Raw genomic sequence first — 25,758 nt, 5'->3', positions numbered from 1 at the left:
TTCTATTTTTATTTCACTACTGTTTTTAATAGTAGGAAGACAAACCATACGCCCCACAGAAAATGAGAGTATATAGCCAGTTTGACATCTCTTAAAATAGCAGGTTTCATATGTGTATTGGAAGAAGTCACAATAGACTAGATTTCTAACCTAATAACTTGGGATTTTTTGTTGACTGGCTTTTTGCTATACAGCACACTTAAGCGAATTGCATTTGATGAATGCATTGGCTGCACAGATTTTGCTCATATCAGTGAGTTTGCTTACTCAGTTGCAGAATCAGGTCATGACATTGTTTTCATTTTGTTTTCAAAGTATGAGTCAAAGTGTGTAAGCTCCGGTGGTAACTGCTAAACACGTTTGTTGTATGCAAATATTCAAATTTTAATAGTTCTTTTGCATATAGTTATTCAGTTGTTTGTTTTTTGTGTTTTGTTACATTTAGACAGGGTCACTTATCCATGGTTGTACAGCTGATGAAATATGGGGCAGATCCGTCGCTAATTGATGGAGAAGGATGTAGCTGTATTCATTTGGCTGCTCAGTTTGGACATACTTCGATTGTTGCTTACCTGATAGCAAAGGGACAGGTAAATTTTAAGTAATATCATATTTAAATAGATTCTACTCAAAATTAGAGTAGGAAAACAATTGAAACCTATACCTTTTATTCAGGAAATGCAAAATATCTGCCAGACTAAACTTAAAAATAATTCAGTGTCTTTTATTGTGGACTACAGTATTGATGTGCCATCTGCTAGCTTAATTTCTTCTAACAGTGGTCTGAGTACTTTGGATTTAGTTCATACCTGTCTAGTGTGGTATATGGAAATTCTAGCAGTTACTCCTTTACCATTCTTTATTTCTAATGAATTTAATCTTTAAATGTTAACAGTGACAATGATAGCAAATATTTTGGAATTCTTCACAGAATCGTCAGGTTGTACACGGGTAAAGAATCTAATGACAAAGAGTTGTCATAGGTCATCTCTTTTTTTACACCTCAGTCCACAATGTTTGTTTATTGCTGTTACTAACTGCATGCATGTGTAAATAAAAAAACCCAACCAAAACAATCCAGAAATCTTCTTGCTAGCCACTTACATTACTGTTAGATCTGTAAAGTGTGTATATAGCATGTGTTCATTACTTTTGTTGTTGTCTCTTCATTCTGTGTGCTCAAAAACACGTTCACCTTTTTGCTACTCACCCTGGATGATAATTTGTAGATTTACTCACCCACAGATAGGTGCCTGAAACACAAATTTGATTTACTTTGTAAACCGTATAAAAAAGTCAAAGTCGTCCTCTTGTTTTACAGTCTTGCTAATGCTGTTCACGCTTCTGTATTCTGCTCATTCTTTCAAATTGAAACTGAGATATGATCCAATGAGTCAGGTAGAATATGACTATGAAATCAGAGGATTTGGTCTGTGTAAAACACTAAACTTGCTGCAGAATATTATTTGTGCTTATATAAGTAAAAAAATATAAACTATTGCTCCATGTAGTATTCAGTTTGTGCCTGAGAACTGTTTGGTAAAACAGTATTTAGCATCTGATAGAGAGTAAGCTAGGCACAAGAAGAGGCTGATCATATATAATCGCTATTTTGTGAGAGATAATGATTGGAGAGAAATGCTTTTTCATCAGGAACAACTTTTATATTTTGTTCACAAATTATGTGTAATTTTATGTGGATTTTGTTACCAGAAAAATCTTGCAGATGTTATACAAGTGTGAACTTGTTTAAAGCATAGCATTAATGAAGTATAAATGGCCTTTAAAATGTCCTACTGTGATAACGAAATCTCACTGTAAATGGTTTTTGTCCTCATGTTTATGTACAGACTTGTCGTGTTTATTTGAGCATACAGTATTTCAGTCCAGAAGGAGTCTTTACATGTGTACATACATAAACTCACAAAACTTGATTTAGAATTTAAAACCTATTATCGTGGAAAGAGCTCTGCTTATTAGCAGCTTTGAAAAGGATGATTATTCTTAAATCCTCCAAATGTTATCAAGTATGATTTTGGTATCCTTTTCATGCTGTAAGTTTGAATTAATTTTAACAGCAACTTTTGTAAGCACTTCAGAAAGTTCGACTTTAAAATTATGTATTGATTTGTATGTTTAAAACATAGTATGTTTAAAATATAGTAATATTGATATCATTGTAATAAAAATCTCTAAACTCATAGTTCTCTAGCTATACTACATACAACTACAAAAAACACATGGTTTCTGTAGAAGCTATGGGAAATACATGATTCTGCTTTTTATTCTCCATTAATAAGTATATATGAGGTCATTAATACCTTTTTTTTCCCACGTCCTTTGTGATGTCATGATTTGGGTTTGGAAAGTTGAACTGCTTTTGCTTATGTGGGCTTGCCCTATATACTACTTGCAATTTTTTTTTGCTTTTTGTCTTTACAGAGACCAGGTTCTCTTGTATCCAAAGAGTAGGCTTACCCTTGTCCTGAACCAAATTGTAGTACCTGTGTGGTAAATGACAACTAAATAAATGTCAAAATAAAGCTCAGTGTAGGCTGTGTGCTTTGTTAGTTCTGATCCTGGTGCCTTTATGGACCTTCATGATAAGAGGAGAGCCAGCTTTCATAATTGTGTAGAGGGAGAGCCAGCTTTCATAATTGTGTAGAGACCTGTAGATTAAGAAGTTGCTCCTAATTGCTTCTTGTCTCTCTTTGAGACAGAGCTGGAACCCAACTTCAGTGTTGCTGCTTCACTCTCTTCTTGGGTTGCAGCAGCCAATGGTAAAATTTCCAGCCTGAGGCTCAAGTCCAGTCCTCTAGCTTCTGAAATGTAGTGTAGGGGAAGAACCCTTGGTCAGATGCCCTCTGGCCTTGGTCGGGAGTGAATCCACTTTCATGCCAGCAAGCACTACTCAGCGAAGAGGCAGCAGTGGCTAATAGCTGTTGCTTTTTATTTAGTCATGTCTCTTACTGAATTTTGACAGACTAATACCTGGCTGTATCATAATTTGCTCATGTTGTTTGTGTCAGTAGGTTGCCAGTAGTTTGTGCCAGTAGGGTCAAAATCAAGCCTGGGGCAAGTACATGATATAATCGGATACCAAGTAACAGAATCTGTAGCACAGTTCAAGTTTAGGTAAGATCATTATTTTTAAAAAAAGGCAAGAAAAGAGCTGAAGAACTTTCAAATGTTCAAAATTGATGCTCGTACTAATTGATTGCTTGACACCGTGCTTATGCTCCTTAAAATGCCAAAGGCATGTTAGAGCCTAGCATATGCAAATATGTCACCCCAAAATAAGTTAAGATATAGATATGGTATGTCAGATGGTTGAATAATGTGGTTTCATCCTGTGTCATGTGTGAGATAACTAACGTCAATCACAGATAATGAATGGATGGCTATAAAGTTGCTAGTAGGATAAAATCATGTTGTAAGAAATATTCTGGAGCTAAAATTATAGTTTAACTGTTTCATACGCATAGTTTAACACTTATTCATCAAGTATGTATTTTCTTTATTCTGAGTTGCAATTTTAGATGATAACTACTTTCCCGAGCTACAAAGAGCCTTCTTCTGAGCTATGGCCTAGGAGTAGTTGGCATCTAGGTTGGGAGATTCCAGCAGCCTTGGTTACTTTGGTGCTGCAGTCCTTGAGCTGTGCTTCTAAGCACTGTTACCTCTGTTGGCACTGAGGATTGTTCTCTCCACCGGGCTCAGGCTAGTGTAAAACACTGAACCAAGTGTTTATTTCCTAGACCCAACCTACAGCACATTACTCACAGAATTGTAAGTCCAGTCATGTTTCTCCCTCATGATTGTCAAAACTGACTCTGTGTTTGATGGACTAGAGTACTCAGAACAGAGCTTGTGTTGTTTGAAAGAACGAGGTAGGTTCTGTTCTGTGTGTTACCTTGCTTGATGAGCTGCCTGTCAGTTTGTGCTTGCTTCATTCCACAAGAGTCCTACAAAGTCTCTGCTTCTAGTGAATAACTAGCACGTCTTTCCTAAATTAGGAAATGTTTTCAGCCTTACATCTTCCTTCCTGATAAATCTTCTTTACTATAAGCTTTTAAATATGTTATCTCTTTAGAAACCTGTTTCCTTTTCCTGGGGCAACAGTCCATGTGAAAGAGATCTTTTCCTTATGGACAACAGGCTTCTGAACAAGGGTGTGATGGGTCTTTCTACGAAGGTCTGTGTTCTGTGAAATAACCAGTTCTAAAGAGGATCAAATTCCTGGTCCCTTGCTGCACAGTTTCATGCATTTCTAAGTGGAATCTCTTGATGCTTTTTGTGCTTTTCAAAAAGCTGTATTGTATCACAGAACTGGTTTGACCATTGCTTGTTAAATGTTCTGATAAGCCTAAATGCTGCTCTGATCTCTAGCTGCTATTCAGAATCCTACCTCATCAGCTATGTTGCTTTCAGAAAGTAGTGTTAAGCAGCTGTAATGCTACAGCTCCTTTCCGTGCAGGAAGCTCTTTCTCCCCTATATTTTTGCCTCTCCAAAAGCTTTTTGTGGAATCTTGTATTAGTGTCCTAGGATTAAGTCTGGGTATCTTTGCATATGCAAAGCTGTTCTCTTTCAGAACCAGAGTTGTTCTATTTCAGAAACAAGTGAAAAATTTGCCAGTTGTGGTTCACAGAGTTCATGCTTGAAGTACATACAGAGGGCAGCAGTATGTGCAATTTATGATCGTTGTGTCACTTATTGTTGAAAGCTTTGGTTCTTGTACTGAGTCCTAACAGCACAAGGTACACCTCTCCATGAACATTATCAGATTGACCTGTCACTGAGAGTTAAACAAGAAATTAATGCGAAAATGCCTGTTGGCACACACCAGAACAGAAGACCAGTCTTCTGATACGGACCTGCTGCTGAATGTTTCCATTTTTGCCTCAGCCCTTTGGTAAAAAGCAGCAACAGAGCTTCCTTTCTGAAATGTCCCACTTGTTGTGTGGTTGTGGTAGTAATCTGGCAAAATAATGAAAAATTTTGATGAGAAGTTTGTTAGAGCATGTGTCTGTGTTGTGGTTTAACCCCAGCTGGCAACTAAGCACCACCCAGCTGCTCACTCACTCCCCCACAGTGGGATGGGGGAGAGAATTGGAAGGGTAAAAGTGAGAAAGCTCGTGGGTTGATATAAAGACAGTTTGAGAGGTAAAGCAAACGCCATGCACAGAAGCACAGCAAAACAAGGAATTCATTCACCACTTCCCACTGCAGGCAGGTGTTCAGCTGTCTCCAGGAAAGCTGGGCTTCGTCACATGTAACAGTAATTTGGAAAGGCAAATGCCACCACTCCAGATGTCCCCTCTTCCTCCTCCTTCCCCCAGCTTTATATGCTGAGCATGATGCCATATATGGTCTGGAATATCCCTTTGGGCAGTTGGGGTCAGCTCTCCTGTCTGTGTCCCCTCCCAGCTTCTCATGCACCCCCAACCTGCTTGCTGGTCGGTTGGGGTGAGAAGCAGAAAAGGCTTTGACACTGTAAGCACCCGTTCAGCCATAACTAAAACATCTCTGCATTATCAACACTGTTTCCAACACAAATCCAAAATATAGTCTCATACTAGCTACTATGGAAAAATTAACTCTATCCCAGCCAAAACCAGCACGGTCTGCTATCCGCAACTACGTTGTCTTCGTTAGGTCTATACAACAGTATGCAAGTCAGTCTTAGTTGCTTTGCCACTTGTTAAAGTTCCTTTGAAAAGGGGTCTGCCTCAGTGCATGTTGTAGCTTAATATGAGTATTAGCTGTAGCCTGCCTAGGTGATGTATGTGCAGGGAATAGTCTGGAGCTCATGGCTTTTTTTTTTTCTTTTTAGTTGAGTGTCACCTAGTGTGCAAAGTATGGTTTTGATTTGTCAAGTGGAATCACTGAAGGAATCATTTTACTTACATCCAGGGAATCAGGTCCCTGTTGTCAAGAAGAATTGCTTCTCTGTATGAAATCTAAAGACGAAATAGCGATTGTTCATGTTACAGTAATTTGTACAATCTTCACAATATGTTGTTCACACAATGTGACCTGTGAGTCAAAGTCATGTTTCTCAAGGATGAATGAACTTGAGGTTAGGCTGCGGTTCTAATTTCCTTCACAACAGGACGTTAAAGGGAGTGCCAGCAGTTAGGTGGTCCTAGTAGGCTCAAAAGGATCTAATCTATACAAGTACTGTGGGTAAACATTGATCCCATTCTCAATGCATGTATGTCTTCTGAAAAAACAATACAGTAAAGTAATGGTTCTCTTTCCTCTCCATCAACTGTTTTTTAAATGTCTTCTTTTTTTTTTTTAATTAAGCAACAGAGTAAAAACTCAGAAATGTAAAATTGTCTGCAGGCTAGGGATGTTTTAAAAGTAATTATTTGGAAGAACTAAAGTAAATTGGATTTTCTGGAAAACTTCTGCCTGGGTCAGGCTAGCAGCACCATGAGCAGGGATCTCACAGTGCCTGGCATTTGGCAGACTACTGGAGTGGAGAAGATTCTGGGGGTGGTAGAAAGCTACATCATCCACTTTCTGGGTTTCTATCAGTAGTTTCTGTAGCAAAAGACTTTACTGAAACACTTTGAACCTAATTTTCCTAGTAAGGGCTGAGGGGGGCAGCATAGAAAACATTGACATAGCTCTGTTGTCTCTAAGAAGTGTTCAGGTCTTACATTAAGTTAGCTTGGGGTAATTTTGTTAGCGGTGGCCCGTGGAACTTGCCCAGATGTGCTTGTAAGTCTAATCTGTCTCAGTGTATTTAGGAATTACCAACTTCCATGCTAGTGAGGCAGAGATCTGTAACAGGGGAAAATGCTGTAGGCATTAGATCCTTTCTGATGGATCTAAGATAATTGTCTGGATGGTGCTATTTTGTCATTCTGTGGCTATGTTCTGTTAAACGTAATGTGGGGTTTTTTTATTTTTAGCCATCGGTTTAATCACCACTTGATTATTGATAAGTTTTATTTCTGGGTAGGTTGTTTTTTTTAATGGCTTTTGTTTAAACTTAAAAATTTTCTGGCAACCAGTAACTTAATATGCAGATACGTAAATACCTTTGGAACTGAGTGAACTAAGGAAAATTGCTTTGCAAGTGGAAAAATAGATGCAGCTAACATTCAGTAGGATGTAGGATTCAGGCCATGGTATTTATGTTAATTTATCAAGTACTTTATTAAATATTGGTGCATTATTTTAGTTTTCTCCTGCTTTTGAGTGCAATAGTACACCATCTCTATGTATCTTTTATGTTGAAGATTAATAGTAAGAGAGAAATGACTAATGTTAGGCAGCATGACTGTTCCTTAGTTTCCAAAATAGATGGGAATGGTTATATATTTGCAATGGCAGTGTTCTGTTTTCATTTTTTAAATACTATTTTATTATGTACTAAAAGCTTGCCAGTTTTTTCTCCAATTCAGTTAGTTAGTTTTAAAATACTGCTTGTCACTGCAAACCCTGTATCTACTGGATCTTGAACATGCTTACTCATCTCACCAACTTTTTTCTTTACCTTTTTTAGGATGTAGATATGATGGATCAAAATGGAATGACACCTTTAATGTGGGCAGCTTACAGAACACATAGGTAACATCTCCCTGCAGTTTAGACTTTCTCTTGATGTTAACTAAGTGACATATAGTAGTGACTAGTTTTGATTTTTCGGAAAGTTTATTTTGTTTAACTAGTCAATGTTCTTCCCACAATTGGCACTTTATCTTCATTTATGATTGTTGTGAGTTAACCCCAGTAGGCAGCTCAGCCCCATGCAGCCACTTGCTTACTCCTGCCCAGCAGGATGGGGGGGGGGAATCAGAAGAGTACAAGTGAGAAAACTCGTGGGTTGAAATAAAGACAGTTTGATAGGTAAAGCAAAAGCCGCATGCACAAGCAAAGCAAAATAAGGAATTCATTCACTACTTACCATTGTCAGGCAGATGTTTAGTCATTTCCAGGACAGCAGTGCTCTGTCACATGTAATGGTTACTTGGGAAGGCAGACACCATAACTCCAAATGTCCTCCCTTCCTCCTTCTTTCCCCCAGCTTTTATTGCTGAGCATGATATCATATGGTCTGGAATTTCCTTTTGGGCAGTTGGGGTCAGCTGTCCCAGTTGTGTCCTCTCCCAGCTTCTTGTGCACCCCCAGCCTGTTCTCTGGCAGAGCAGTGTGAGAAACAGAAAAGGCCTTGATGCTGTGTGAGCACTGCTCAGCAATAGCTAGAACATGAGTGTGTTATCAACACCATTTCAGTCACAAGTCCAAAACACAGCGCCATAGGAACTACTATGAAGATGATTAACTTGATCACAGCCAAAACTAGTACAATGTCCTATTCAAGAGAGAGGATATTATGCAGAAGTACTCACTAATATGAACTTTCAGTTACAAAGTAAAAATGATTGGAAAAAGTTGATGTAAAATAACACTTCTCCAAAGAGCACATTTGTCTGAATTAGATTCCTGCTCAGAAGGAATCTAATTCAGTCCTCCATCGATTGTTGAGAGGAACATAAGCTAGTTTTTACAAATACCTATCATTACCAACATTATCATCCTTTTTTATTTTCATCTTTTGGAATGTGAGGTGGAGATATGTTTTGAACTTCGGTTGTTATCTGCCAATTATATAATCATGTGCATGCTTTTACAAATCCGTTAATACTCTTAGGTTTTGGTAAACATAAAACCAGAATTGTATAACAAATGTGTTTCATGACATCCCAGAACAAGCTGTCTTACTGAGCTCATTTAAAAGTAACAGAATTGTGGTTGCTGTTTGGTGGGAAGGGAATTTGAGCCATTCCTAATTATCAGCAAAAAGCATCACTTTGCTATTACACAGTGTACCTGATCAACATTCTTTATAGAAATTGAACTCATTAACAATAAGTTGGTATGTATTTCAGTTCATCTTCTGTAGATCTAACAAGAATTTTCTTTTCTAGTGTGGATCCAACCCGATTACTACTTACGTTTAATGTTTCTGTTAATCTTGGAGACAAATATCACAAAAACACAGCACTGCACTGGGCTGTGCTAGCAGGAAATACTACAGTTATTAGTCTTCTGTTAGAAGCTGGAGCTAACGTTGATGCTCAAAATATAAAGGTAAACACTTGGTCTGTTTTTATTGGAAGTGATTTGAGGCAGAAATAACAGAGCCTATGATAAATCTCAAGGATAGATTACTGTTGTGGGTATGGTGGGATCATGAAGATGAAGCAACAGCCATGCAACTAATGTTTAATTTGGGAATCTGTTTTTCCTAACAGTGATGCATAACTTCTAAATCTGCACCTTCAGAAGTACTCACGTAAATGATTTACCAATGGTTATGTGTAAATATATGGGAGTGGGGTGCACAACTAGACTGTGTGAAGACCCATGCATTTGGATGCAAAATTGGAAATCTGACTGAATGTCTTCTAGTGAAGTTCTAGGGTGACTGTTGGAGTGAGATGCAAGACATCTCTGTCCTCTTTCAGAGAGATGACACATGCCCTAGTATATCTCCCAGTGGCAGTAAAGAAATTGGAGGCCTAAAAATACCAGTAGGAGTAAAATAAGAAAATGGGCTCTTTTTGCATCAGAATTTTTAAGTTGCCCAATTACTCTACCAGAACCTCTTAATGACAAAGCTAGATTCAGCACTAACAGAGCCCCTACCTAGCACATGTTAGACCAGCCAAACAGCTGTTAGAATTTATGCCATAGACTTGGAAGTCTGTAAGAGCTTCTCCAGCAGTGGAAGGTGTGTCTATTGAGCGTAGTTTTGTCCATTGTCTCCAGACTATTCTGTATATCAAATTAGATGCACTTCACCACCCAACCTATTTTTCCTGTGGTGTCAGAGAAGAATTCACTTTTAGAAAAAGAATTCTCTACTCAATTTCTCTTCTAATGTTTGTATTTTCCATTTAATGAGTGTTACAAATGGAGTGGTTACACTGGAAAATACAGCTGTAAATCTATATTTATAAAGTGTTAAATACTTTAAATTTATTTGACCTTTCACCATTTTCCCTACTGATTTAAGATGGCCTATTTTCCTTGGCTACAAGTAATAGAAATATGCTAAAAAATACATATATACACATCTGTTTTCTTGAACAGCATGGAACAGTCTTTTTAAGGGTGCAGTCAAATTTTTTTAGTAGCTTTCTAGGTCCTACATCCACTTTAGAATATCAGAAATACTGATGATGATGAATGAAAACTCATTAGAAAAAATCACATGGCTTTTCAAGTGTTTAAAACAAATCAGCTAGCCTCTTGCATGTACTGATGTGAATATATAATTATTCCTGGTCTGTAAGGTCAGTCATGTGGATGAATTATACTTCTAGTCTCAGTTCTTGTAAACTGTTGAAAACCTTTTTTTCTATGCCACTAATGGTAAAAATTAAGGTATTTTTGTGGAAAAAAAATCAGTGTGTCATACCTTGCTTCCCTTGGCAGACTGATCAGTGTGATTAGAGTTTTAAAGTCATCACCTTACCTACATTTCTGGAGTCTTAGTAAATCTGTAATAAAAATTCATATGTTTGGCCAAATGAAAAAGTATCTGCTAGCCTGAAGCAGTTCGTGGTCTCTCCTTCTTTATTGACAGACAGCAGCAGTCAGTAGAAAAATAGGTTTTTGAACCTACTGGATCATGCTATCTTTCCAGTCATACCGGAATACATGTGCTTGGTTTCATTAACCACTGCCTGTGTTCTGCGGTGGAGTCTAGGTTTCTTGCATGCCTTCCCAGATTTCTAGGATCTTCAGAGGATCAAAATCATTCTAGCAGTGGCAGTTTTGCCATCCTGCCAGTGGCTGTGTAACAGATGCTGATTGGGGTGATAGTAAACATATAGGAAACATAAGGATTTGGTTGATTTTTATCGGTACATAGAAACCTGGTTTTGTGCTTCTGCTTTGACTGTTCAGCAAAAAAGTTTTCTTTGAGCCAAAAACTGGTTGTTAAGTGTCTGGCTCATGTTTCCCCAGAAATGAAAGGAATTGTGAAAGGCTCCTTTCTGATGCAGTCACTTCCAGATTTCTGCAGCACTGTCTAGTGAGTCCTTTTCTCAGATAGCCCATGGAGTTGACCAAGAATGGTGGTAAGACAGCTAAGGTTAAAGAAGTACATTGGCTGAAAGCTGTTTATTTTTTTCAAATTATGAAGTGGCTGAAATGCTAGGTGTGAGCTTTGACCTTGTTGTTACCAGCTCTAGGCAGTCTGTGTTAGAAAGGCGCATGCTGCTGGCCACCTGGGTTTGGAAGAAATTAGAACCTGTCATCTCAGTAAGATGCTTTCTTTACTTTGCATGACAGTTTGAGAAGCATACGAATAATAGCACTCTTATTCTAGAATGAAGCTTGATACAACCAGTGAGTTTGTCCTGTTTGTGTTATTTATCCTCTTATTATTCTGTACAAGAAAATAATACTTTTGGTAGTAAGATACTTTCCTTTTTGAGAACTGGATTGCAGTTAGAGTTGGAACGTGGTTTTCAGTAGTCAGATTGGGTTTTTTGTTTGGTTGATTTTTTCAAAGGAAATTATCTTGCCACACCAGTAGACAGATTGGGCAGATGAGGACAGGATTTCACAGTGACTCAGCTTGTCACTGGGGGTTGTGGGGAAACCTGTAAATTTTACTTAAGTGTAAGCAGAAGCTCCATTTTTACTAGAGAGTGATAGAGACCTAAAGGAGCTTTTATGGTTTAAGGAAGATTTTATTTTTTAAATTTTTTTTTTTTAAATCTGTTAATGATTCATTGAATGGACTTCAGATGTAGTTTCTTTGTTACGCAGTATATTTGTGAGCTTGTCTGTGGAAGTCTACATGTAATGTTCCCTATGGTAATGACTCTTCAGATTATTTTTTCTATCTAAACACTTTAAATATATACTATTGAAGCCTTATTGCTTTCTGGCAAACTAAATGTTACTAGATTAAATTCCCCGATTTTTTTTTTTTTTCTTTCTAAACAAGTCAGCTATCCACCACCCCTGTGAATACAAGGAAAGTATTAAAATGGCCAGATTATGAGAAGCATAGTCAAAGACTTCTTTAAAGCTCCCTCAATCTTTTTATCTAGGCAGTTCCTAGGTGTCTCATGGCCCTCTAGTGGAAGGGATGCTCAGCTGGACCCCAAGACAACTTCAGGATTTACTTGGGAGATGAACTCCCAGAGGGGATTGCTTGTCCACAGGTAATCTTTACAGTCTGGATATATAAGGTGATAATAAAACAACAGCATCTCTGGAGTTTTCCAGATACTGGCAATTCAAGGTGCTATTAGATTTGTGACGAAGCAGGCACCATAGTTTGATCTCAGGCATTTCTGCTGAGGATGGAGTTAACTTAATCTGTTTCTTAAGCATCTGGCTAAACAACTTTGAAGCCAAGTTAAGTCAAAAGGTTATTAATTTTTAACTGTTTTTGTTAGTTAAACTTTTCACACAGAAGGAGTGCAAGATCCTGTTAAGTAGCAAAAAACTTCACCTCATAATCTGTAGTCTGTGCTATTTGCTCTCCTTTAGAGATTTGGAGCGAGATTTCAAAGGCAAAAATGACAGTTAAATAATACTCAGTTCCCATTGTCTTTCTATGGGATATAGGTAGCTAACTGTAGCTTTTAATCTTTGAAATCTCTTCTGTCTATAGTAATTATTGCCCTTTCTGGGTAATTTCAGTTTCTGGTACCTGTCTCACTTTTTTTTTAGGAGGGGGCCGAGCGATGGAGGATTCAGCCATTTTTCAAGCCTCCATGAATGGTTTGTTTAGGAGGGGAGTTAACTCCAGTAGAAGAGAGGAGGAGTCAAATGCAAAACTGAAGCTGGAGGTACCTGCAATTGGTTGTCTCTTGCCTCCTCTATAATTTTAGACCAGTCGATAACTTTCATTTAGCTCTCTTCCTAAATGTTTAAAAAGCAATAAAATCAAATCAGTTTGATAGGCACCTTTGGCCCCTGTATCTCTCTCTGTGTCTCTCTTTTGCTTTGTCTGTCAGTCCTCTCTGGAAGTAGGGAAAGAGAAAGCATGGGCCGTTGCTGGCTTAGCACCCAAAGTACACGAAGCACAAGCTAAGCATAAAAGCTCAGAGTTTTGGAATAAGTTGGACATGATCAATCAGTTTATTCTTCTTCATTTTCTTCCTAGGACTTTAGTAACTGAGGTGAATATAAGAACATTAAGCTTGTGGAAAAAAATCCTTATAGAAAAATTCCATGATATTAGTAACTTCACTCTGCCAGAAAGGCAGAGAATTAACTGAGAAGTCAGGCTGTAGACTGGGAGAGTTTCCATGATCCAGTGGGTCACGAGTTCTTACTCTTTGCTTGATTTCTGCTGCCTGTCAATAGCTGAGGGGGAAGCAGAGTCTTTCATTTACAGGCTAGTGGACTGTGTGTAGAACAGTGAAACATAAATGTGTTATGCCAATGGCAACAATTATTGCTATGTCAGGACATACATATTATCAGGATCACACATTTAATATTCTACTTGTCTACGCATGTATAGTCATAAGAGAATGAAAAAGACCAAAAGGAATGAATGATGTGTGGTGTCAAGTAAGCTCCAGGGCAAAAAGTATGCCAGAATGTAGCTTAAACTGATTTAAAATGTATTATTTTTACCTGCCAATCTGCTGTTTCAAAACTGCTCTGAATGCACTTTATTTTTAAATTGGATGTTTCCCACTTTTCTACTCCTGGCAGGGAGAATCACCACTTGATCTAGCAAAACAGAGGAAAAACGTTTGGATGATCAATCACCTACAGGAAGCAAGACAGGCAAAGGGATATGACAGTCCATCCTTTCTGAGAAAATTAAAAGCTGATAAGGTAAGTAGTAGTATAACACTTACATAAAATCAATATTACTGCTTCTGTTGGTTTGGGGGCATGTATGTTTGTTTAAGGTAAGCAGTTCAGTACTGTGGTTTCCCCACATTTCAGTTTTAGGAAACACCTTTTTGCTATGGCAAAAGTAATTGCAATAGAAAAAAAAATACTCAAGGCAGGAGGAAAGAAAACCCTAAGCCTCCACACAATTACCTTTAGTTTTTGTGCTAACTAAATGTTAGGAAGGTACCAATGGTCTGGTATTGTTGGTGATGGCCAGGACTTTAACAAAGCTGGCTTTCAAATATCTGAGGAAAGAAACATTTTAGATGTCCTGAACTCTGATCTCCTCTCTAATTATGTAGTGTTTTGTGTTGAATGAAAGCAGTATAATGTAATATGTGAATCTGTAATGTGGAGGCCTTTTTATTCTCAGCTTGTTATTAAATACTGCAGATAGGAGGAGGCAAGAAATGAGGGTATAATGGGTAACATAGTGCTCTAGCATGAAGAACTGTCTACCTGCCTACAGTTTGATAACATACAGAGTTAATATTTTCTTACCAGGCAGAGTGTTGTGCTGGATATTAAGTATTGCTATCACTGATTTGTTACAACTTCTTGATTTAAAAATACATTGCATCTTGATGATTAAAGCACTGGCCACAGACTCTGCTTTAACCCTGTGATAATAAAATAATGCAGTGATTATTGACTTTAAGTGATTTGGGCATTGCATTGTGTGTACATGTGCATTGTGACTGTGCTTTGAATGTCTGGAAGGAGTTCAGTGCCTTCATCAGGATTTGTACCCACGTAGTATAAGATAAAAAAGGTCCCGTCTTTTCTCATAGACGCTTCAGTATGACTTTATTACTTACATAACTGCAGTCTTCAAAGTTCACTGAGATTACCATGTGCTGTGTAGTAGTTTATACACTTTGACAGATTCTTAAAAAGAGCTGCTTTTGCCTTTATTCTGGATTAACAGCAAAATCTCTAGAAGACAGTTCTTCTAAAATATATAAAATCGCTGATTTGTTATAAAATTTTAGGAAGATTTTTTTTCTTGCACATTCATTGGAGATATGTAAATATAGGAAATGAGAAAAATTTATGAAGATTCCTCCCCCTACGTCAAGTTTCCTGAAAATTTAAGTTTTTGTGACTGTCCTATTTATTATAGAATATTATTATACAATCTGTTCCTGAAAATAGAGTTACTTACTGATATTTGTTTCTATATAGGAATTCCGTCAGAAGGTGATGCTGGGAACTCCTTTCCTAGTTATTTGGCTGGTTGGGTTTATAGCAGACCTAGACATTGATTCTTGGCTCATTAAAGGGCTGATGTATGGTGGCGTTTGGGCTATGGTGCAGTTTCTTTCAAAGTAAGTGTTTTACCAGGATGCTGTCTGTTCAGTGTGCACACAAGAAGTGTTTTGCTGGCATCTTTATTGGATAAATAAATTTCTATTTTTCTGTGTGTGTTTTTGACATGCAACATTAATTTTTTGTTGGAATTTTTTTTAATTACTATTTCTGGGAAAGATCTTGTGCAACTTTAGCTCTGTTGTCTTGCAAATAGCCGTGGAATTACCTTCTGTGAATACCTCTGAGCTAATAGAAGCTAACAGCAGAACAGAAATTCAGTCATTATCCAGAGGAGGGTGCTGAATGTCTGTCTACAAAGTTATCAGCGTGAATTTTTGAAGAAGGCAGTCAAGGGGAAAGTTACTAGAAAGGAATAGAAAAAAGATATCTGCAAGTCTGCTATTAAAACCTATTCTTTTAGACTTTAAATACCCAAAAGCACCTGAAGAGATTTATGGAGAGGAATGAAATCAGAGTCAGATTTTGTAGCTTCTGTTGTGGAAAGGGATGACTGAAGAAAAAGGTTGCTTTCTAATAATATTTTTAATTTGTTACCTGATCATAGAGAATTGTAGTTGTATTTGTGATTACTTTAAATATCAGTAAACGCACCTAGGTATACACGTGCACACATAGACAAACAGGCATGCTCCAACGGATTTTCAAGATCTGTAGACTACATCTATCCTTTGCTTTGCCTTGTCATGTGTGGCATGTATAGAAGAACTTATTATATCTTCACACTTACGAGCTTTCTGCTTTTCTGGCATTGAATGTCATGTTTATTAGAACCACTTGCTTCTCCTTCCTTTTTGTTTAAAGAGGAAAAGAAGATATATCTGTTCCTTAAACCAAGTTCATGAATCTTAGTGAACTTAATACACTGGGAGGGGGGATGAGGGGCATCAGGCTGTTGTCTCTCCAGGGTCTTGGAGATGATCTTCTTGTTGTCTCTGAGGCTGTGCAATTTGCTGACCTCCTCCCACAAATAATTTATTTGGCAATGCAGATCCTTAAGCACACCTCCTGCAGGAAGCAAGGACAAGATTTCTTCAAGGTTTTTAAGATCTATGTTATGTCAAGTTTTATATTTTTGACCTCCCTGATACATATTCAGGATTAACATTCTTACTTTCTCTTATGCTTTGCTTAATGTTTAGTATAAATACTTTTTGAAGTGTTTTTCACAAAGTCCAGGTTTGAATGAAACTTTTGATGTTATTCTAGTAGTATTTCCTTTCTGTTGAATTTTAGCTGATCTGTTTAGCTGTGTTTTCCTCCATCCTCCTTTCACACATAAAAAAAATGCACAGAAATTGCTGAAAGATTACTGCTGAGTATTGTGTGTCCAAATGTATATTCACTTATTACTCACCATGTTAGCTCATCTTCCTTGTAGTGTTTTCTCACAAGACCTAAGAAATTTCCATTAGAGAAGACACAGTTACTGCAAGGGAGTGAAGGAGTGAGATGGAAACTTCTCCATGCACACGTTTGTCTGTAGCAGCCCTGAGGGCACCAACAGGGCAAAAAGAAAAATGCATCGATGTAAGAATGTTTAAGTAGATGATGGAAGAAGTTTCATTTCAAGGAGTTTAGCAGTTTAGAGTGTGACTCTTAATATGTTTAGCAATTTTTTCTTGAATATGGAGTAACCTAGTCACTAACCTAGTTTGTCTCAATTCAACTTCTCTCAGAATAGTCTTTAAAATGCAAGAGTATAAGAAGGTGAAAATAGTTCTGATGGCTTAATTATTATTTTTTTAATTAAAGTAGCAGCATTCTATCTTAAATTTAGAAAATCTAGTGAGATGGGAAATTAATTAATCTGTTTTTTTTCCCGACTTTCTATTGGCAACTGTAACAGAAGCAAAAGATTCAAGAATCTGAAATATTTCAAGTATGCAGGCTGATAACACCAAGGTCTCTTAAGCTTTTTTTCTTACTGAAGTAATTTTAACATGTAATTTTCATTTTATGGGTTTCCAAAATATCTTTAGCATTGTAATCTCTTAAGTAAATGTAGTTTGCAACCACTGTCCATGACTAGGAATCTCACAGGTTTCTGACTGCTTTCACGGTGAGTTTTAGTATGGGTATTTACTCATTCTACCTTTCTTGACCAGTACTTGACATTCACTTCAGAGGTAAATATATAAATTTTAATTAACTAACTTTCAGTCCTGACCCTTTATCTAGACAAGGTTGAAAACGGGAATTTCTCATGAATTTTGAAGGTAAAAGTGAGGAAAAAGTTTTTATGGCATATTTGCAAAATCACATATAGTACATATTTTAATGGGAAGCGTTTTTCGTAAGCAGTGGTTCCAGATTTACATTTTATAAGTCAAAACTTATCATGTAACATTGCTCCTACTTTACAGGTCTTTCTTTGATCACTCCATGCACAGTGCACTGCCTCTTGGAATATACTTGGCAACGAAATTCTGGATGTACGTGACATGGTTCTTTTGGTTTTGGAATGATATCCTTTTTTGTGTACAGTAATAAGTAATATTTTTTCATGTTAGTAGTATGAGGTAATACCTAGATATATCCTACGTATAAGAGTAAGTAAACCAATGAAAAATTTAAAATGGCTATCTCTATTAAACATTGCTTTCTATATTGATGGTAATTATCACTTTAAAAATGTGCATTCTGTTGCTTTGCTTCAGTAATTTAAAGATTTTCCTCAAAATTGACTTACAGTAGTCTGCAAAATTTCCTGTGCTTGATGAGTTTCTTAAGTGGGGGAAATGTAAGCAACTGTGTAAAATATGCTGTGGCTGTGAGGTGACAAGGTGTAACCGACTGCATTTTTAGACACTGCTTTCTTGAAAAGCAGTAGGTAATTTTATCATATACATCAATCCTGGTGGAATTAGCTTTATAGTTAGTTTTTCCTACAGATTTTGTAAATTCCACTTCATACAAACTTTAGATACATTTGTTAACTGTATTTTCAGTCTTTGAATATGTATGTATTAACAACACTAGATTATAGAGATTCATCATGTGCCCATCTTCTTATGTTTTTGACTGTCTGCCTAGATAAGAATTTTTCATGCTCACAGGGGTAGAAGTTGATTCAGAGTTCACTGAAGAATGTCAGTTATCCACATTAAGGAAAGAGATTGAAATTTTTCATCTACTTTCTTGGGTATTGTAATTACAATAACCAAGAAAACAAAGTAGAGATTTAATGTTTTATTAAATATTTAACGTAGCTCTTATAGTTGTAAATAGTTGAAGTGAACTTAATATTTACGACGGCTGTTGGCTTGACTTTTCTAGAAACTGGCTTTCTTTTCATCCTCAAAGGAATTACCGTGAAATAGGATAGTAGTAGTGCAACCCTTTCGTCATCTTGTTAATATGTTCTCCAACCTTAGCTAAATGAACCTCACATTTTTGGGTTGAGAATAGAGAAGAGACCCTGCTTTCATGCTGACAGTGTTTTGCAGAGGTGCTGCTATGAATAATAGCAGTCCCATGTGACTGGAGATGACTCCTATTCCACGTTTAAAAAAATCAAAAAATGAAAATCTAGCAGCTGTTAAGTAAAAAAAAAATTTTTTAAAAAATCTATCAATATTAGCACGAGTATATCTTGAAGTAGTTATTTAGAAATGCTGATCCTACTAACAGTCTCTCTGCCTGGCCTGATTTTCTGTGTTTTTACTTAAATTTACTAGTAACTGCAGAATGAGGAAAGCAAGTACACTTGAATGAATATGTAAACCATTTTAAAAAGCGGTAGTTAAAAATGGAGGTATAATTTTCCAGTTTTTATGGAATGGAGTAGAACAGTTTAAATATGTCATGCCTCTAGACGGGCATTGTTTTTCTGTTCTTTTTGTTAAGAAAACCTGACTTTTGGCAAATAGTATAGTACAAGTTTCTGAGGGAGTTATTATAACTACACCACCTCAGTTCTGAATCTCAGCTCTCCATACCTTATAGGTTTTATTTAGAAACTCATGTTTGCTAATGCTTTGGGTTGCAAATTTTGAGCTACTGTAAAATGTTTTCTTGTGCTAACATAACATAAGCTTAAACCAATCTAAGAACGTGTGCAAGTTTAAATCAAAGTTCTTGACCATATTAACATGGCTACAGAGCCAACACAACTTCATGATGGCCTCTATCATGATGTAGAAAGGTGTCCCTTAAGGCTGGCAAATTGTGAGATTTTTATCCTACTAAAGTTTGTATTTTCTTCATATTAGTACCAACTTGCTTAGATTTTTATTTTTGTTAGCCATTCTGATTAACATAACTTGAACTTTGTGGTTTGTTTGTCACAGAATAATGTTAATTGTCCACTAGGAGTAGTAACTATAGACAATTAATTACCCTAATAAAGTCTGACTTCAGAATGTCAGTAAAATACTGTATTGCTTCTGTAATTTAGGGTGGGTGCCTCAAAACCTTTGCAACAATCTTTTTGCACACAGAAGTACTAGTCTAAAAACTTCAGTTACTAATTACTTTCATTAGAGCTGACACTATTCTTTGACAAGCAGTTTTAGAGACTTAGTGCTTGAGGCCATCTTCCTTTAATTGGTGATTTTTAATTGGAAGTCTTTGTAATAAGATTCCAAATCCATTCTTCTTCTTCTGGAAAATTGCCCTGGAGCTTTATTGGAAGAAAAAGAAATTGCATGCCTGCTCTATTTTTATAGCATGAGGCACAGCATTATGGTTGGAGAAAGGATTCTTGTATTTTTAGAGCTTTTTATGATTACTTACAACAGACCAGAGTACTAGTTTATACTCTAATGTTCAAGCGATAAAACCTGTCATGGTAGTTTTCACAAATTCTGACCATCTTTTGCTCAAGAAGAAAGTTTCTAACCTTAAACAACTATAATGAATTGTTTTACTGGAGCTTTATTTATGATATAAAGGTTTAAATTGCTGCAAGTGTTACTTTAATATTTAGGTGCTTGGTAAGAATTTTCTTGTAGATATGCTGAAGGTGTCTGGAAGATCATCTGATCTTCTGGATGTAAGCCTAGTGAGACAGAAAAGGGCAGTCAGAACAATGTATCATAAAGAACAAACTGAAAGATTAGCAGTGCGTTTTCTTGAATTTCAGGGTGGTCATATGATATAAATCTCAGGCTTAATGATCTGTCTTCTAAAAGACGCATCACAATCCTGAAAGCAAATTGAAACAGTTTAGATGAATTCAGTGTACTGAATTTTTGTAAATGTTTCCATTTTATTGGATTTTTCTCAGCAGCTTCTGAGTCTGGTATATTTGTTAAAATAGAAATCCTATTCTTGCTGGGAATGAGGAAATTAAGTTCTGTATTTATGGATCTATGAGTCTATGCTTCCTTGAACTGTTTTGCTACTTCCCTTTAACTGTATTTTGCCCATACCAAAGGACACTTATGTCTTGCTCTGTTTAGTGTATTCTAATCTTCTACTGTTTGCAGAGTAGGGGTAAATGCCCTCAAAAATCCTACACACTAAATCACTGTATTTTAATTTAGTTTTATTTTTAAAGGAAAAAAACGAAGTATTTTAAAGTATACTTTTAATAAAGTGAGACTAGAATTTCACATTTCATTCTTTTTCATTAGCATTTATAGGTAGAACGTTCTCTTGTGTCCTGTAAAAGTTCAGGGCACATGTACCAAGTTCATATCTCAGTTGTTCACACAGCCTTTTTAGTACCAGCTGAACAAATAGTGCCTGTTTTGTCAGAAGGTTCTTACACTGCTCTGTTATTCTAAGATGTCAGGTTTTCTATAACTCAAAATATTCACAGTATTTTTTTTTGGTTCTACCACTTCCATTTGGTGCAAACGGGAGTGTGCAGTTTTCATCAATTAAGGTTTTTTGGTATAGCATACTACTTGCAATGCTAAGATAATAACATGATATAATCCAATTTATAATTTTAGAAATAATTTATCATTGACTAATACTATATTGATTATCTTATTTCAAATATACTTCAGGTATTGATGGGTTTTAGGTGAAAGAAAACAAACGCTGAATACTTTTTCAATTAGGGATCATTTTAAATATTGGGTGTAAGAGAATTCATTATGATTTTCATGCTTTCACAAAGCGGTTACAATAGCATATTGTTTTAAAAACTGTAACAGACCAGTTGGTGCAGTTAAGCAGTTAAAAACAAAAAAACCCATTCATATTACCAAAATTAGCTTCAGGAAGACATCAAAAAGCCTTGCATGGAGAAAGAAAGAAGCCAGCAGCCGTGTTTCTAGAGGAACAAAAGACTCAAACAATCCAAACCCCAGGCCCAGCTATTCAGAACTTCTGTTCTCATATCTAAATACTTTTTCTAAGTTAAAAAACTAAGTAAATTTTATAAAACAAAATTGGGGGAGATGGAAATGAATTGATTTTTTTTTTTTTTGCAAGCTAGAATTGTTTTTTGAAATTTTTTGTTAGCTAGAAGATGGAGGTAGAGAGCTTTTGCAGAGCTTCAGTTGATTAAAAATGGATTTTGTCTTATAAGTGCCTAGTCAAATGAGGCTTCTTGTGTAGCTACCTCCTGTTATCTATCTGGCCTCCTGAATCCCGATGTATAGCTCTTAAAATTTGGCAAGTTCATTAGCATTTATTGATCTCTGGCAGTTTATACTGGCTGCAGATTTTTCTCTTCAGGAGAAAAGGATTTTATTACTGGACTTGTAGTTAGTGGAAGGAAGCATCTTGGTATGTAATGTGCATTTTGGCTTAGTTTCAGACTCTTGTATGACGTGTAGCTGTCAAAGTAGGAAGCTGCATGTGTTTGGGTCCTTTTACATAGTCTGTAGTTCAGGATGAAAAATAAATTAGCTCATCACATGTTTACCTCGCTCATGAGTTGTGGGGTGCTTGTTGGTTTTTAATTTTAATGAGATGGTCTTCTTGGTTTTAAGTGGTTTCCTGGAATAATATTCATCCTGTTGTTCTAATAATTAAAGGATATTGATTAGGACTAAAAGTAGAAAGTGTTTTCTGGATGTTTCTGCTTTGTCTCTCACAAGGAAAACTGGGGAAACCTCATAAAAGACAGCAAATTGGTGACCAGGCAAAAGGTGAATGCCTGCTATTATCATGTATTTTGCAACCCTTAATAATAAGGTAATGTATTTTTCCTTGCATAATTGTAAATGAGGATGTTAGGACAAAACTAGGCACTCTGGCGAAACAATTCCCTACCCTGTAGCTAATGCAAACCTACAAGGGTTTCTTGCATATGGAGAGTTTTGAGAGATGTCTGTGATAAAAGTTGCTAAGATCTCTCTGGAAACAAATGTCAGAGGGGAGTTCAACATAATTTTAGATACATCTAGTGTGGACATCCAAATCTGAGCTAGTTGCTTAAGCTTTCTTTGTAGCCAGTGGAGAAAAATAGCCACTTGTAGGGCACTGCTTCTCTGACTTAATTTAAATATCTTGATCCTGAAGATAGATTGGATGTGACTTTTTCCTTCCAGCTGTGTATAAAGACATACTGAGTGATTTAAGGTAGTGAGATGAATCCCACAGTTGGAGTTGTTTATCTACATCGGATGCCAGAAATATCCTGGAGAAGACCAACTCTAACTTTCCTTTCTCCTTCAAAGTCTGGTGGGTTTTTGAAGATGCTAATGAAAAATACTGCTGACTGTGTCTTTCTCCGTTTATGTAGTTACTGCTCATCTGTACTTAATTTTACTTTCTCGTGTAGTCTCCCAACATCTTCCGTCCTCAGCACAGAAGCATCTTATCTGCCACCGTTTACACTGTCAGCATTGCACTCATCTCACACCACCGTGATAAAAGGAAAGGCAAAACTTAGACTCTGTGGGAAGTTGTGGGAAGTCTCCTACACTCTCTCTGTATTTTATGGAGTAAAATGGGGGAAGGGTAAGTTCAGAAAAATTCTGCATACTGAATTTCTCCTAGTGTGGGTTGGATCCATGGACAGCTTCTTTATCACACAGGTTGTCCAAATTTCAGTCAGTAAAAAGCAATTCCAAACTTTTAAGGTTATAAAAACCCTTCTAATGGATAGAAAATAAATTGTCTTTCCCCCTATCATGAGTCTACACATGATGTATAGTAAATAGGAATGGGTAGTATTTTTTTCAGTTGTACCTTTATTGTTTGTAACAGATGTCTGATTAAGGTACTTTTAATGAAAAAACAGTTTTCACTGTTGTAGCAAAACCCCGGTGATACTTTTAGTGTCCTAAAGAAAATGTCATCTCTCTCTAACTATACAAATAAGTTGAACCAGCTTATTCCTGGCAGCAGGCAATTTTAGAAGAAAAATAGGAAGAAATTAGATTGTATAAATACTAAAGTCAGAACTTTTAATCTGTATTGTATCAAACTGAACTGAGAGTGTTTAGGTTATAGTGTAGCTGGTGTTTTTTCCCCTGTTACAAATTTGCTGGAAACAGCTTATTAGAGGAAAGATTAATTAGCCTTTAGTGAATTAATACTAGCATCCTACTATATAAGGTACGTGATTAAAATTTTAACTTGCCAATTTTTTTTTATTAGAAATTCACAGCCAATTCCTCCCCCCAGTAGAAGGAATACAAAAGTTATTCGTGATATGCTTCACATGAACAATGAGACTTTGTTAGCATTTCAGAAGTCAAAAAGGGGCCTTACTTGTATTTATTAATTTCAGGGTTCTTTCACATCACAAGAGCTGTGTAGAAGGATTTGAGATACTTACTGTTATTTTGTAGAAATTTTGTGTCTATTAATATTTGCTTGTATCTGTACTATGTAGATTTGATTATCAATGGTTTATGTATTTTTTTTCTTAATACTGCTTAATGCCTTCAATAAACGTTTTTTCCAAGAGTAGTCAAACACAATAGAATATACTTGTAAGGATAGTCCAACACAATAGCATATACTTGTACATATATAGCACAATATGTTTGAACATCTACTCTGACTTCAAAATCCGATTTTTTCAATGCATGCAAAAAATTGTTGTTGTCTTTGAAGTGTTATATACCAGTTCGGTACAGTTTGCCACATAGTGCTTTATTTTAAGTCTTATATTCAGGGTTTTGTAAGACAAACACACAATATATTAAACTTTAATTACAGTAGAAGTTCTAATGACTACTGAAGTAGAGAGAAATATTCATCAAGTTACTCAGAATATAATGTAATTTGGGTGTGCAATGATTTGTGCCTAAAGTGTACTTTTTGCCTGGATAATGCTGTAGAAGCTTCTGCCACCTAAGCTTTGTCAAATATGACATCTCCTTGCAGTTATGACTGACAGGTATCTTTAGTCAGGTTTTTCAGGTCTTTTGTAGGTTTATCAGAGTAAATAATTTTCCACCTTTTGCGAACGACGCATGTCTGAAGGATTTCGTTTTTCAACATCATTGCTAAATGAAGAAATGTCAAGTGCTGTAAGACTGGGCATGTTATATGGCAACTCATTCAACACAGGAAATATATTTTAAAACTAATGGGTTTTTTCTGTCTTTATATGGTATTGATTTTATAAACACTTCCAGAGAATACCAAATCCTGTGTTTTTGTAAGTATTGCATGTATTATTAGTATGTTAAAAATAACTTTCACTGATGTAAAATATGGGTATCACCTTATAATGGGGACAGGTTTCAGACAGTACTTTTCTTGGAGATAATTGGTGTTGAGATGTGATGGCCATGCAACAGTGGTCGTTACAGCACAATTCCTTCTATGGCTAGAAACAGTCCTTTCTGTCATCTAACGGGAATTTCGAGTCACTGAAGACATAGGCGGTCAAATGCCTATCTTATAAATAGAGCTCTGAAATGTTTATTGTGAGAACAGGAAATACTTTCAAGAAGATAAGTTTCATGGAATTTAATTTATTTAAAAGGGAAAATAATCACAAAAACTGAACTATCATTATTCATTCTTTAGAAGGGTAAGTGCTTTAGAAATTCCTCATGGAGAACAGCATTTGAAAAAGTAAGTTTTCAAGTTTGAGCAATAGAAAATACTGAATATCAAGCTGGTTCTTACAGCAGCGCTGAATTTTGTTAATTCAGAAGACAGTGACTCAAAGACATCCATAAAAATTGAATTTATTTAAATTCTATTTCAGAATTACCAGTGGGTATTTTCAAGAGGAAATTTGTTTTAAAACTTCAGATTCCTTGACTTCAAACACATCTCAATTTTTTCTTTATACATCTTCCATTCCTTGCTAATAGCGTTGCACTTTTCTACAATTTTGGAAAATCCTGGAAATCTGATCCAGGAATCATCAAAGCCACGGAAGAACAAAAGAAAAAGGTAAAGCCATGATTTATATCAAACTTCTTCAGCAGCCTGCCACCAGTTGGTCAGAGTAGTTTGTTGTTCAGTAAATGAAATTTCAGTAAGTTGTTGAATAACAAAAGATCTAAAATGTTGAAAAGTCTTCCACGCTTCTTTTCTCAGATTTGGAATATATGTTCAAGTCTTACTGGTGTGAAGGTGCATTTTGGTCGTTTTGAGTAACAATATAAAATTGCAACTTAAATTTTCAAGATAAAAAGTTTAACAAGCAG

At 36.2% G+C, this 25,758-nt stretch overlaps 1 protein-coding gene and 1 long non-coding RNA gene across 4 annotated transcripts in view; one reads left to right on the top strand and one right to left on the bottom strand.

The window, feature by feature from the left end:
- Positions 1 to 25,758, top strand: part of ZDHHC17 (zDHHC palmitoyltransferase 17) — a 78,182-nt gene that overhangs the window by 36,167 nt on the left and 16,257 nt on the right. For 2 of the 3 annotated variants that reach the window (XR_012623566.1, XM_074827175.1), the window contains exons 5-11: positions 446 to 590; positions 7,521 to 7,585; positions 8,947 to 9,109; positions 13,715 to 13,840; positions 15,089 to 15,231; positions 17,599 to 17,701; positions 25,379 to 25,501. Coding sequence is in view for 2 of the 3 variants with exons in the window: in XM_074827175.1 (XP_074683276.1) it covers positions 446 to 590; positions 7,521 to 7,585; positions 8,947 to 9,109; positions 13,715 to 13,840; positions 15,089 to 15,231; positions 17,599 to 17,701; positions 25,379 to 25,501 (868 nt within the window). In the remaining variant the exon portion in view is untranslated. The remainder of the gene's footprint in view (positions 1 to 445; positions 591 to 7,520; positions 7,586 to 8,946; positions 9,110 to 13,714; positions 13,841 to 15,088; positions 15,232 to 17,598; positions 17,702 to 25,378; positions 25,502 to 25,758) is intronic. The other variant, XM_074827176.1, reaches the window with a different exon arrangement.
- On the bottom strand, positions 440 to 7,967 carry LOC141924538 (uncharacterized). Its single transcript, XR_012623567.1, has 3 exons — positions 7,923 to 7,967; positions 4,876 to 4,978; positions 440 to 572 (listed from the first exon to the last, which is right to left on the bottom strand). It is a non-coding gene; the product is annotated as an uncharacterized LOC141924538 (long non-coding RNA).

This window comes from Strix aluco, chromosome 5, assembly GCF_031877795.1.
Source record: "Strix aluco isolate bStrAlu1 chromosome 5, bStrAlu1.hap1, whole genome shotgun sequence".
In the NCBI taxonomy this organism is placed as follows: Eukaryota; Metazoa; Chordata; class Aves; order Strigiformes; family Strigidae; genus Strix; species Strix aluco.
This window is presented reverse-complemented; position numbering and strand designations above follow the sequence as displayed.